At 49.0% G+C, this 14,816-nt stretch overlaps 1 protein-coding gene across 2 annotated transcripts in view; it reads right to left on the reverse strand.

Annotated features, from left to right (window-relative positions):
• The window catches only part of LOC146863669 (long-chain-fatty-acid--CoA ligase ACSBG2-like), a 632,294-nt gene that overhangs the window by 554,896 nt on the left and 62,582 nt on the right, over positions 1-14,816 (reverse strand). For both annotated transcript variants that reach the window (XM_085627773.1, XM_085627776.1), the window contains exon 2: positions 3,960-4,118. In XM_085627773.1, coding sequence (XP_085483899.1) covers positions 3,960-4,118 — 159 coding nt within the window. The remainder of the gene's footprint in view (positions 1-3,959; positions 4,119-14,816) is intronic.

Consider the following 14,816-nt stretch of genomic DNA (forward strand, 5'->3'; position numbering starts at 1 on the left):
TCTGTGGGGATCCGCCTGAATGTCTTTTGAAGCAGGCAGAGCTTGTGGAAGCAGGATGAGGAAACTGTGTTGATTTGGTGGTTCATTGTGAGCGAGGAGTCCAGTATGATGCCGAAGTTGCATGCGTGGTCCATAGGGGTGAGAGGGGTTCCTAGTGCAGCGGCCATCCAGGAGTTATCCCAGGCTGAGAGGGTGGGTTCCAGGATGAGTACTTCGGTCCTGTACGAGTTGAGCTTGAGGAAGCAGTCTTTCATCCAGGTAGCAACATCCTTCATTTCGCGGTGAAAGTTGATTCAGGTGACTGAGGGTTCGTTGGTGAGGAATAGGAGCAGCTGGGTGTTGTCAGCGTAGGAGACAATGTTGAGTCTGTGGCTTCTGACATTGGCTGCAAGGGGGGCAATGTAGACGTTGAAGAGGGTGGGGATCAGGGAGGAGCCCTGGGGCACTCCGCAGCTGATCTCTGTAGGTCCTGAGAGGAATGGGGGTAGTCTGACTCACTGTGTTCGGCCGGTGAAGAAAGATTGGATTCAGTCCAGTGCCATGTCGCGGATGCCGGCGTTGTGGAGTCTCATTGTGAGACACGCCTTTCCAACACTCATCATTAGGGTGCACTGGGAGATTGTTTTGAAGGTGGCCAAGAGGTCCAATAGGATGAGGGCTGCGGTTTTGCCCCAATCAAGGAAGGAGCGGATGTCGTCGGTGGCTGGGTGGAGTGTGGTCTCGTGCTGTGGTTGCTTGGAAGCCAGACTGGGAGATGTCCAGGACTTGGTTCTCTTCTATGAACTTGAAGAGTTGGGCGTTGATGGCCTGCTCAATGACATTGGCTGGGAAGGGGAGGAGAGAGATGGGTCTGAAGTTTTTGAGGTCTGTCAGGTTTGAGGGCGGCTTCTTCAGCAGGGGGTTGATCTCAGGGTGTGTCCAGTTATCAGGGAAGGTGGCGGTTTTGATGGAGCAGTTGATGGTGCGGCGAAGCTGGAGGATGATGGTGGCGGCTGCTCTATGGAAGACGTGTTACAGTTAAGGATCTGATGGGGCACCCGAGTGGATTCTCTTCATGGTCTCGAGTGTGTCCTCTGTGGTGAGCGGAGTCCAGTTGAGCCTAATATGTTGGGGTGCGACGTGGTTGCGTGCGGTGATGGCGGGCGTAGTGACAGGTTCTAGGTTGTCGAAGTGGTCATAGATCTGCCAGATCTTGTAGTGGAAGAAGGTGCAGAGTTTGTTGCAGATGTCTTGGGAGAGTGGGACGTCTGTGGTCTCACTGTTGGGCCTGGCAAACTCCTTGATGATGGCGAAGATTTCTTTGCTGTTGTGTGCGTTGCAGTGGATTCTGCCTTGGAAGTCTGTTTTCTTTGTGGTATTGAGGTGAAGGTGGTGGGCGTTGATGGGGGATTTGAAATTTGCATGGGTTTCTGGGGTTTTGTTGTTCCTCCATCTCTTTGAGTCGTTTGCAGGTGCTCCTGGACTCGTGGGGGGTGCGAGAGAACCAGCTGGCTTTCTTGGAGTGTTGCTTGCCTGGCGTAATCTTGAGGGGTGCCAGAGTGTTGCCGCAGTCTGAGATCCATTGGTGAAGACTGCACGCTGCGGTGTTTGTGTCTGTTGGTGTTGGCGGAGTAGTCGTGCTGAGGAAGTCGATGAGAAGTTCTTTGGTGGCCTTGTTCCAGCTACAACGTGGGGGCGATGAGGGTGGTGTTGTACGGTGGGCGTGGGGAAGGCGAGATGCACACAGTGGTGGACGGTCTAGGGGAGTTCAGTGGTGTGGCTGTAGGTGATGTTCCCGCTGGCCGAGAAAATGGGGTCAAGCATGTGTCCGGCTGTGTGGGTTGGGGCGGTGACTAGCTGCTTGAGTCCAATGTTGGCGAGGTGCTCCAGTAGGGTAGCGGTGTTCTGGTCACTGGGGCTCTCCAGGGTGAAGTTGAGGTCTCGGAGTAGGATGTAATTGGTGGATGCGAGAGCCTGGGGTGCGATGAGGTCTACAATGGCATCGGTGAAGGGTGGAAGAGGCGGGGAGGCATGTAGACGAGGGTGTTGGTTTGGATCTGGAAGTCTAACATGCACATCGGTCTTTCTGGGTTTAAAACAATGTCTCTCATTCTTTTATTACAGGCTCAGTGTTTCATTTTCATTGGGACGCAGTTTGGCGCATAAGTAGATAGTGCAATCATACAATTATGCCTCCCCAGAGGGTAAGCGATTGCAGATCGCAGCCAGTCTCCTGGATCTTGCTGCTGGCGATGAATTTCACAGCAGGCCTTTGGCAGTTGCTGCGCGGGGGGCATCTTGTAAAGGAGGGGGCGTCCTCTACAGAGGTGTTGTCTGCCTCACAGTGCTTACAGCATGTCGTGGTAGCAGAAGAACAGGTCCCATTGGTTATGTCGGAGTGATGCTGGTTGCCACACTGTCGCTTGGGGCGAGGGGCTGATTCTTCATACAGTTTGCTACATGAACTATGCAGGGAGGGCAGCAGACCTGTAAAGGTTCTGGTTGGCATCAGTTACATTCCCGGTAATAAGTACACAGTTGAGCTTCCCACCCAGATAGTGTCTTCTCCTGCAGGGTCATGCCCTTCCGTTTGCTCTCTGAGGAGGCAGGCAGGTTACTGGGTGCTAATCAGACCCACAGCTTTCCAGCAAGTTCATGTTCGGGAGACTGGTTGGTAAGAAAAAAACAGCCCTGGCGCAGTAGCTTTGAGTGCTCTGAGAAGCGCTCTCTTGCTCTCTCAAAAAGAACTTGGAAAGGGAACAAAGTGTGATGGTTTGGGTCCCACTTTTATACTTATTTTCCAGTCAGGCAGGGGATGTTGGTGCAGCGTGAAAAGTTCAGGAACCGGTTTGTGGTAGTTCCTTTCAAATTTCAGTTTCTGACTGTAGCTCAGGCACAGACTTTGAGCAAGGTGATGGCTCTGGCGGCTGGTAGCGACAATGCGGGCTCCAAGAAGAAGTATCCAAAACAACAGTAAAATGAGTGCGAAAGACAAACCAGGTATGTCCTGCATAATGGATCCTACTGGTCCCAGCAACCATACGCACACACACACACACACTCATACACTTGCAAGCTGGCACACAAACACGCACACACCATGATATCAGCCCATATAAGGGGTCCTTTAGGAGTGGGGCAGTAGGCACCGCACTCCACCTGAACCAGGAAAACTGTCTGTTCACTATTATAATCTAAAAAACTGTCACGCTGCCACCACTGCTTTATGTTAACAACCCAGATCATGGACAACAGTCCCATGTAAAGACAAAGGGCATGCGAGCTGCACCCCTCCAGGTCACACAACAGGTTCTGGACCTCAGAGTCCTCATGGACAGACCTAGCCCTCCGCGTGCATTCTAGATGACTGAGCTGGATGTGTCAAAGAACAAGTAAGGACGCCAAGTTCACATGCCGTCGGGTCACTCAGGGCAGGGATAGCGACCGGTTTACCATGGAAGGGACCTTTAAGTCCAACGCCTCCTAATTTGAGTAAACAGATATAAGATCTCCGCTATCTCACATTTATACATTGCTTGCTACTGAAACTCCCTGTATTCACCGCAAAACTCCATAACGTTTTTTAGCAGCCCCCAGGTCCTCAATTACACTCAGAAAATACTCAAAGATACCAAATAGTGTGAGTTAAGAGCAGAAAACAAAAAGTAGGGTAATCACATCTTGAGCAAGTGAAAGAGCTGAACAGCAGACAAACCCTCCATGCAGTGAACGAATAGTGATGGGACAATGAGATACAAAGCCAATCCCAGGTGAATTTAGATCCAGCCGTCCCCGGGCTGGTTGAACAAGACATGATTGCATCATGTGCATCCTGCCTCAACCAGAAGGAGCCTCCACCCTGGAAACAGAGCTGGTTGAATGGGAGGTGAGCAGGTTACACAGGATGACAGTGGGCTCTGACTGCAGCTTGATCATCCTGACACCCCTGCAGGATGCCCCCACCCCAGAAGGAACATCACCTTCTCGTCTTCGTGAACGATCTCCGCAGGGATGATCCGGTCGATGATTTTAGAGAAGATGGTTGGTGAGCTCATGGCGTGTTTTCTTCTGGCTTCGTCCACCTGCTGAGCCTTCAGTACCTCATCACTGTCCCCTCCAGTGGCGGCAGAATAACATCTCTAGCAGGAAGAGAAGAGAGCGACATCAACGCTAGTTAGGGAATTGAAGACAAGGAACCTGCACTTGCAACAAGAATCATCAGTACCAAATGCTGCACCGAATAAGTAAGTAGAAGGAAATGTAAAAAATGGAGGTGCACAAATGAAGTGAGAATATGGAATGACACCAGAACTTAAACATCCAAAATGAACAGCATAGAACTGTACATTCCTTGGCACACAGGCCCTGTGGGACTCCTCAGTTCTATTCTTCTGAGCTTTTTCTGCTGAAACCTTAGGAACTTAACATTTTTTTACTCTACCATTTCTGTTATTCATTCAGTACCATGCTATATGGGGTTTATTCCCATTGTAAAGTTAAAGGCCACCAATAACCCTTGGACTGCGTGGGGGGAGGAGGGGGGGGATTTTACAATTTTCAGACCTGCTCTCAAAGGTTGAGCTGCTTGCGTACTCAAGAGAGGTGGAGTAAAACAAAGATGGACATGTTATGTGCATTCTCTGGCCAGCACAGCCTTGCTGGTGAACTCCAGTGGACTCACAATCACACAGTCTACTGCAGGATAATGTCAGGGTAGCACACCTTTCCCTAGGCCACAACCACCATCTCAGCCCTAGTCCCATGAGCACTTAGACATTGTACTCCAAGAAACACGGAGTATGAAATGTAAAGGGCCGTCTAAAGGGACAGAAATTGTTACATTGCTTCACTTACCAAACCAATTATTCTAAATATAGCTCATTTAATAGAGATGTGGGTTTCAGTAACATACTTCATGCCCTGAAGAGACTGCCGTAGAAAGCTGGCTGCCAGGTGAGGCCTGGTACGCGAGACCCTACTCACTGAGCAGTATTACTCGGTCTACTACAGCTCGGTGGCATCTCCACCCGGCTCTTCTGCTGCAGAGCTCTGGAGCCAACCGCTCTGCAGTTCCAAGACACCAAGTGATCTTGCCACTACTTCCAATCGAAGCATGATGGACACACAGGCACCTATCTCAGCTCAGAGAGAGAAACATAAATGAAATGGAGAGCATTAGAGTGAGGAACGGGTCATCGACGCGAGGAAGCCCGCCATGTCCCAGGCCCAGCTCGCCCTGTGCTGCTGCATTGCTCTTGCTTCTATCTTCCCCTTGCTTCTTCCCCATTTTCGGAGTGTTTTCTCCTTGCGTTTCCCTCATTTTCACTGCTTTCTTCTTCCTTTTTCCCTGTTTTCGGAGTGCTTTCTCCTTGCGTTTCCCTAATTTTTCACTGCTTTCTCCTTCCTTTTCCACTTTTTTTAGCGCTATCTCCTTGTTTTTCTCTCATTTTTCACTGCTTTCTCCTTCCTTTTCCCCTGTTTTTTTGCCTGCTTTCGCCTTGCTTTTCTCACATTTTAACTGTTTTCTCTTTCCTTCTTTCCCAGTTTTTGAGTGCCTTCTCCTTGCTTGCCCCACGTTTTCATTGCCTTCTCCTTGTTTTACCCTCATGCCGCTCCCGCCTGCCTCCCATTTTCCCACCTAGCCCTACTGATTGCCTCTGAGCATCCTTCCCTCCTCCCAGAACCTACTTAGTGGAGGCCACAGCGCGACCCCATCGAGATGGTCCCAGACCCAGCCCTCCCTGTGGTTCTGCATTGCTCTTTGTCTTCTCCTTGCTTCTCCGCTCATTCTCATTGCTTTCTCTTTGGCTTTTCCTCCGTTTTGGAGTGCCTTTTCCTTGTTTTCATCTAGTTTTCACTGTTTTCTCTTACCCTTTTCCCCAGTTTTTAGGTCGAGCATTCGAGACCGGTTGTGATTTCTTATGTTGGCTTAAAGCCATCCCCCTGCTTTTGATTTGTTTGTATCAGTGTCCTTCAAAAATCCTTGCTTGCCAGTGGTCAGTCATGCCTCTTTGTCTCTCCTTTTTCTCTTCATTCTTCCCATGCAGCAGGGACTAAGTACTGTCTCATCACACTACAGTTCTTGGTCTGTTCTGGCGGGGGCTACTTCTTTTCTTGGTTTCCTGCTGTTTCTGTTTGCATGTGTGTAGTTTCGGCACCATAGCTGATTACATTTAAATATAGTTTTCCTCCCTCCCACCTCCTCCTAATTCCAAAGTTGTATTGGGGGTACGTCTTTCGCCATGCCTCCCTCTTCGTTGTTTAGATTTTGTAGGCTTTTAGCAATTTTCGCTGTCGACGGTCATTAGGGCTGTTTGCAGTAGGATGTTAGTTGGTTTTGGGCTTTGTTTTAAGGAGGATTGGGCTTGTTCCTCTTGTGAAAGCTGCTGCTGCGCGCTTTGTGTACAAGCAGCATGCTTTAAAGGCACGCGCACTGGCCACATGGTGATTAGAGCGTGCCCCTGTTTCGTTGTTTGCAGCCGTCTGTCATTTGTGCGCATGCTTATCATCAAACGCACATGAATTTTTAAGCTCCCCGGTGTTCTGCCGTTTTAGTGCGCATGCTTATCATTGTACGCATGCGCACTGTGTAATTTTTCATTCAATTAAAGGCTCCCGTGGCACCGTTACAACTACCAGTGATTGTGGAGCGTTAACCAGTCTGTGAAGAGTGTGCCACAGCAACACGCTACATGGACCAGGCCCGGGCTTTTAACCCATGAGAAGCCCAGCCAGAGGACTGGAGAGGCTGGTACTGGTACTGCGCACTATGGGGCATATTCTCAAGAACGTGTGATAATTATCGCAAAATTAGCTTGACGCAACTTTGCACGTCGCAGTCTATCGCGACAAAATAACACTGTGTTAATGTTGTATTCCCAACCCGGCCGCACCATGCGATAGTCTCACGATAACGCACCAAATGACACCGTTAAAATCACCGTGACGCCCCAAAAAATGCGAAACACGAAAAAAGTTGCAATGCCCCAAATCGCGATACAAAAATCAGCGAAAACCAGCAACAGGCCTACAATTCCCACGCGTCATGTAGGAAAATGCACTATAAAAGCAACAAAAAAAACACACCAAAACCAAATTAAACTGCCTAGCACCATCGATGCACCCGGACCGAGTGCAGAGGACAACTCGAACCCCACGAGCCCCATGGAGGACCAGCCTGGAACCCAGTGGTCGGGCAAGGAGAAGAGGAAGAAGGGGTTCAGTCCACAGGAAAACCGATCGTCACAGAGGTGATAGAACACCACCAACAACTGTTCGTCACCTCCACTGTGTCATTGGCAACACAAACGGAAATATGGCAGTCCATTGTGAACAACGTGAATGCAGTCGGAGTGTTGAGGAGGTCAATGGAGGAGGTCAAGAGGCGCTGGCATGATATGAAAAGCCAAACCAAGCAGAAACTCGCTGCCAACAGAAAGGCAGCAACGGCGACTGGAGGTGGGAGTCCTGCACAACAGGAGGAGCTGGATGAGCTGGAGGAAATGGTGGCCACAGTCATCAATGTGGAGATGGTGCAGGGAGTAGGGAGTGCGGACACAGCTCGATATGACCTGACCCAACAGCAGCAGGGTAACGACCGGGGACTGGGGGAACCGGGGGAACCGGGGGAGATGGGCACAATGGCACACATGCACAATTATGTGTAGCACTTTGCACACCCACAATGATTGTGGAACATGTCCCTGATACTCTTGGCACACTGCTGCACACATAGAAACACCAAGTAGGCCCCCGTCCACTATGTGCACAAAGGGGCCCCCTCCCTATCATCAATCCCACAACCTACCCATGCACATGTGCTGAATCCAGCAAAGCAGCAGCTCTGTGAGCCACACTGACATGCAAGTGACACTGCATGACTGATAGCATGGCTGCAGTCAAAATACATGACATGGTGCAGGACACGACACAGAGGTGGCCCATTGTGGATCACAACCTCAAAGTATCAGGTCACACTCTGACACATCCACGTGCACATACAACCCCTGACGTCAACAAAACATCTGCAGACAAACAGTGCACAAGAGTACAAAACCCGTACAAGAGCACAAATGACCCAAGTAGCCAACCCCTCAGCACCGTAAAAGCACACAAGTCAAAGGCACACCGCCTCAAAGGGATAAGGGGCCTCTAAATCAGAGCTGCAGGGGCGGCTCTCCCACAATGCAGCACACACACATAGCAATCACAGCACATCAACTTCGACGACAATGTGGCACAAAGTGCAACACTTTCACTACAGGACAGAAGACACAACTGGTGCCGCTTGTGCGTAGGAACTGGCCAATCACATCTGGCATAGCAGGAAACTGTGAGATGCTAATGTGCGAGTACAACCTCACATCTGTCATTTAGTCGAAATGTCCACTGTATCCCATCAAATAGCCAGCTCCTCCAAAACAGTCACAATGTACATTGTCATGCTGTCTGTCTGTAAACATGTACAATGCGTCAACATACATGGAACACACTGTTAACCTGCATCTCACCTTTACATTGCAGAGGGACAATCAACACCCCCTGCAGAGTAGACCAGACATCTCTTCAGTGATGATGAAGAGGACCCCCTGGCCATCTGCTCCGACACCCTCCAACGGCGCCGCACTCCACCTCCAGGAGCAGGGCAGCCCAGCTGCATCCAGGTGAGCCCACCCCCTGCACAGACCACACAGCAGGAAGCACCCACCACCAGGGCTGGCTCCCACCACCTCACGGAAAGACACATGGCTTACCAACGCCGGGTGTTAGACTGCCAGAACGAGCTGGCTGAACAGGTGCGGGTGGGTTTCGACCTCAGGACAGCCAAACTGGATGCCATACGTGGGTGTCTAAGTACCATCAAGGACCGCCTACAGTCCCTATCAGACACCCACAGTCCGTTCCATGCTCTACAACAATCCTTGGATGACCTCGCTGGAGCCATTACTCGGATACAAGAACTGTCGAGTCAGACAGGCTCCAGCGATGACAGCACAGAGTTGGCACAGCTGCGGGGGACAATGGAGAACATGGAGCAGATGTAGGCTGGAAGGATGGCTGCCACGGCTGAACACCAGCGAGATGTAGCTAGGATCTTCCATGCCCTGGAGATCCTCATCTTGCCATTGCTGCCACAGAGCCTGTACCAGATGACTGTTGCAGGAACTTCAACACACGCATCTCCACCCCCTGATGTATCATTGGCAAACAGTGATGCAGCCATAACACCTCCGTCCCTGATGTGTCAGTGGCACACAGTGATGCAGCAATAACACCACCACACACACCTGACACAGAAGACATATCAGTGGACTCCGATGTGGATGGTAATGACTGTGTGCAAAAGGAGGTTGTAGCATTCATCCCCGCCATATGGCCTGTTCCTGCTTGGTTCAGCCCTCTGCATCATGCCCAGGAACAACACCTCCCACTGTCCCCCGAAACACCCAGCGACATTCACCTGAACCCCGACTTGGACTGCCATATCTGCTCAGGTTAACAATGACACAGCAGTCAGGCTGCGGACTGAACTCTTCCTCTTCCGATCAACTTATCATTCCCCCAAGGACTCTGGTCGGCCCTCCACTGGGCAACCATGTAATGTGGGGTTTGCATGGCCATGTACTGCTCCAGCTCCGACACTCCACAGAATGTGAATAAAACACAGATGTGTCATGTCTATGTTCAATCAAGTATAAAAGTATGGATGAATGTAGGGACACCCTGAGAAATGACATCAATGCTCATGTTTGACCCTGACCCACATGGCCAATTAGATGACTGTGAAGCTGTGAACTTGCTGTGGCCTCATTGCTTATGAACAACAATCTCGTAACCCCGCAACATAGCCCCACGTCCATGTATTAAATAGGACTGTGTGTCAAAATGTCAAATTCGGTAGCAGGCCCAAAGTAGTGTCTCCCATCACATGTGACAACAGAACATCTATTTGCATACCTACTCACACTCAACTGTATAGACACAGCCTGTTTTGATGGAACACATTGATCCACATGGCAAGAATTTGGACACCATACTCACATTGCTGAAGACACGTAAGGGCACAGGTCTACCAGCAACTATCCAAACCACAAGGTCTGGCTCACAGAGGTGGAGCTGTCAATAGGGATTCAACCCCAAGTGCAATGCGTCAGTCAGTCAGTCCCTCACTGTGTACGGACAATGCTCATTGAGGCAAACGATTTGTCATTCTAATCAACACTCATCACAGTTGTACACTTGTGAAGTTGCGTAGACTTTATTAGCATCTGCGTGTCAGTGCGGGCAAGACAAGGGCCACAACATGCAGACCAATGCTTCAGACACTTACAGGCAGCATAGGAACATGTAGAGGTGCAAGAAATGGGGAGGCAAAAATGAACACCAATCATTACGGATGGCAACGGTCTCAACCCACCTTGCCTTGCTGGACGAGTAATGTGATGTTTGGCATATGCTCATTGTCCCGTGTCAGAGGACACGACTCACAGCCCATGGGATCTGCATAGTGCTGTACCACCGGACTGCGCTGTCTGCTCTGCTGACAGTGAGCAGGTAAAAGGGTCCAACAAGGTCACATGTAGTACTACACTGCTATGTGTGTACTCTCCCTCCAGCAGTATGTCAGATTTAGGAACGTTGCCAAACGACGCTGTGCAGCTCCGCCCATGGGACTGCCTCACCTTGCACAGGTGTGTGTCAACACGCGTAGGTGCACGCACATGCATTCTGAGTCCAGGCAAATGCAGACATGTCCACTGTTGTGGTGGGATATGTGACCATTCCTCCAAGATGCAACAAGGTGTTGGGACCTGTGCTCTGGGTTACAATCAGTTGTGGCTGCAGGAAGGTAGTTACTCGTCCATGAATGCGAGCGCTGCTTCATGGGCAATCAGTTCCAAGAGTACGTCGTTGTCGACTTTAACTAACACCAGGGCGAGCCAATCCATTAACTGGTCCGGACAGATGTGCTCCATCCACGTCGATTCACCAATCCGCAACACAGCCCAATAGGAGAGCGCCTCGATGTGGTCACTACACACGAGGACTTGTGCAATCTCCCATCTACAACTGCCAGCAAATATGCCAAATATCCAGGCATCCGATGCACGGGTATTGTGGAGCGTTAACCAGCCTGGGAAGAGTGTGCCACAGCGACACGCTACATGGACCAGGCCCAGGCTTTTAACCCATAAGAAGCCCAGCCAGAGGACGGGAGAAGCTGGTACAGGTACTACGCACTGTGTAATCTACATTTCTTCTTTTAAGAATGTGTCAGAGTGAGTAAAAACTGCCTCAATGTGACAGCGAAAAAGAGGGTGTCTGACCCTATACACCAAGAACGACGGGTACTGCAGGTTTAACTTTGTTTTTAACATGAAATCTATTCACAGCCTAACATATAACTCTCATACCAGTCCAGCGGTGTGGGTATTAATGGCGGCAAAGAGCTGTGGGCAAGGGAAACAATAGCAAAGGCAGCTGTTAGGCTCATCTGTAGAAAGAAGACGTGAAAGTGATTGACTGATACCTTTGATTTTTATTTTTTAAAGTAAAGAAAAAAACGAAGCTAAAGAAGCACGTGCAAAAACAACACCTCATGCTAATCGTATGGACAATTAATCAGTACACTGAGTTTTGAATAATGATCCATACAGTGACTAACCTTCATGAAAACTGAAGATTAAGCGAGGCATATGTCACTCGGCACTCCTAACGTTTCTTTACAATCGATAGTAACAACCACTTGATTAATTCACTTAAGGCTGTGTACTATATGTAAACGTGTTCTCGTCGCTGTGCTGACATCTCGGTGAAGCATAATGAGGTAAACAGGATTGCCGCCTTATCATGCCAAGGATTTGAAATGCAAGTTTGAGCTATTGACATTGTAAATGACTGTGGATTTTATTTTTGTTTTCGTTTTTAAAACAGAAAAGGCATTGTTATTTACAATGCCAATAGCTTAAACTCGTGTACATACGAGACCTATTGCATTGCAAATGCTTGTTAAGTGTTCTCCTTGCTCCCCCACGTTTTCTTTGATTAAACAGATCACCACGAAGCAGTCAGCAACTCCAGTGCCTTAAGACCGCCCTGGATGATTTGCAGCACTTTATAGATCCTTGATGGGTTTGTGTGCAGAGACAAAGCTCCTGGATCAGAGACCAAAGACTCCATGGGATTCAGAGCTGGAGACAGCAAAGCAGCACTGGAAGGAGAGGCAATCTGACCACCCAACAACTAAAATATATGGACATTGAAAATTAAAGCTAGGGACTTCCAGGTTCGAGTTGCCCGAAGGGATGACGATGTGGGACTATATGTGATGCGGATTATATATGTATGTCTCTGCACGACTGTAACCGATGGTGATATGCTTTCTTTCATTTTTTGTTTGGTTTAAAGTAGGGGTGGGCGGAATTTGCGTAGTCGTGCTACGCAAAGCTCCACGAAACAGTAAAAAGCTCCGCAAACACGCAGAAATTCTGCGAACATGCGGAATTGCTTGTTCGGGATCGCTGTTTGCGTGCTTGGGGGAAAATATCTTGCGAACACCCATTTTGAGAACGCTAACAAGCAAAAAATGCCACGATGCCGCGGAATGCTGAATTTTGGGAAATTTAAGCGTTCTCCGCGGAATGCGAAATTACCCAAACTCCGCGAGCGGAACGGAATTTACCGCCCAGGCCTAGTTTAAAGCTAGCGTCTGGTGAGAGGAGCCCACTGCTCTAGTTGGCAGAATTCTAGCAGAACGGAGAAAAAACCTATAACAAAAATCAGAACAGGATAGATGCAGGCAGAAGATCACTGGGTGGAGTGCCTTGGCTAAACCTTCATCTTTGGGTCAGGTATGAAGATCACACAAAGGTGCCAGGCTTGGGGATGGTACAGAGTCAAGACGCTTGAGAAGGCTGCCATGAAAAGCACTGGACAAAGGTTTCACTTTGCATTTATTGGTCGTACCCATCACTCACTTTTGCCTTTCATGAGAAGATAATGACAGGGATGATGAAAGTTACAGAATTTTGGTCACAATCCAGTTTACACACATGGTGCAAGAAACCATGCCAGTTTTAAAATGAAAGTGCTATGTTGCATTATTCAGGGTAAACATAGTATTTCCAAAGCAAAGGAACAAAGAAAGAGGCCACAGAAAGGTGCAGGTGATTTAGTAAATCTTAAAATGCAAGAACTAGCTCAAACAACCAAGAAGCAGGATCTATTCAGAATAAACTAGAAATAACGCAAAACAAGGATACCGTGTTAGATGTATCCGCAAGAAGGACAGATCTGCAAACAACCCACCAGGAACTGCAAAGCACCAAAAAAGGATGAAGGACGCAAGATGGAGCAAACCAGCCTGCGAAAAGAAAGAGAGGACAGTGAAGACAGAGGTGTACGCAGGGCTACACACACCAAACAAACCATTAGAAGATGCGTGGACTAACCTGAGGTGAAGACAGAGGTGTACGCGGGGCTACACACACCACGCGAACCATCATAAGATTCTTGGAGTAACCTGAGGAGAGGAAAGAGGTGTATGTTGGGGTACACACACCACGCGAACCATCAGAAGATGCGTGGAGTACCCTGAGGTGAAGACAGAGGTGTGTGCAGGGCTACACACACCAAACAAACCATTAGAAGATGCGTGGACTAACCTGAGGTGAAGACAGAGGTGTACGCAGGGCTACACACATCACGCAATCCATCAGAAGATGCTTGGACTAACCTGAGGTGAAGACAGAGGTGTACGTAGGGCTACACACACCAAACAAACCATCAGAAGATGTGTGGACTAACCTGAGGCGAAGACAGAGTTGTACGCAGGGCTACACACACCACACAAACTATCAGAACATAGTTGGAGTAACCTGATGTTAAGACAGAGGTGTATGTCCAGCTACACACACCACACGAACCGTCAGAAGATATTTGGAGTAACCTGAGGAGAATACAGAGGTGTTCACAGGGCTACACACACCACACATACCGTCGGAAGATGCGTGGAGTAACCGGAGATGAAGACAGAGGTGTACGCAGGGCTACACACGGCATGTGAACCGTCAGAAGATACTTGGAGTAACCTCAGGTGAAGACAGAGATGTATCCTGGCTACAGACACCACACGAACCATTAGAAGATGCTTGGAGTAACCGAGGTGAAGATAGAGGTGTACGCAGGGCTACACACACCTCGCGAACCGTCAGAAGATACTTGGAGTAACCTGAAGTGAAGACAGAGGAGTATGTTGGGTTACACACACCACACGAACCATCAGAAGAGCTTAGAGTAACCGGAGGTGAAGACAGAGGTGTATGCAGGGCTACACACACTACGCAATCTGTCAAAAGATGCTTGCAGTAACCGGAGGTGAAGACAGAGGTGTATCCGAGCCATCAGATGATGCTTAGAGTAACCTGAGGTGAAGACAGAGGCATACGCAGGGCTACAAGCGTCTTGCATACTATCAGAACATGCTTAGAGTAACCTGAGGTGAAGACTGTAGGAAGCTGGCTCTGCATATACTATACCAAAGTAAGGTACAGTGTGCACAGAGTCCAGGGAGTCCCCAGAGGTATAGCAGAGGGTAAATTAAGTAAGTATTAACAGCTCTCATTGTGGTAGTGTGGGCGAGCAGTTTGGCTTATACAGATGTTGTGTTAGGCATTTATTGTATTCCCTCACTCAAGGACGGATTACACACACTCAAGAGACAGAATTCAGGCCAATTGTTATAAAAAAGGCATACTTGCATTCTGTTTCTAGAACCAAGCCGGTCTTGGCACAGGTAGGTAAAATAATTGTAAACCTTTATACAGAAATGCAATAGG

This window comes from Triturus cristatus, chromosome 2_1, assembly GCF_964204655.1.
Source record: "Triturus cristatus chromosome 2_1, aTriCri1.1, whole genome shotgun sequence".
NCBI classification, from domain to species: Eukaryota; Metazoa; Chordata; class Amphibia; order Caudata; family Salamandridae; genus Triturus; species Triturus cristatus.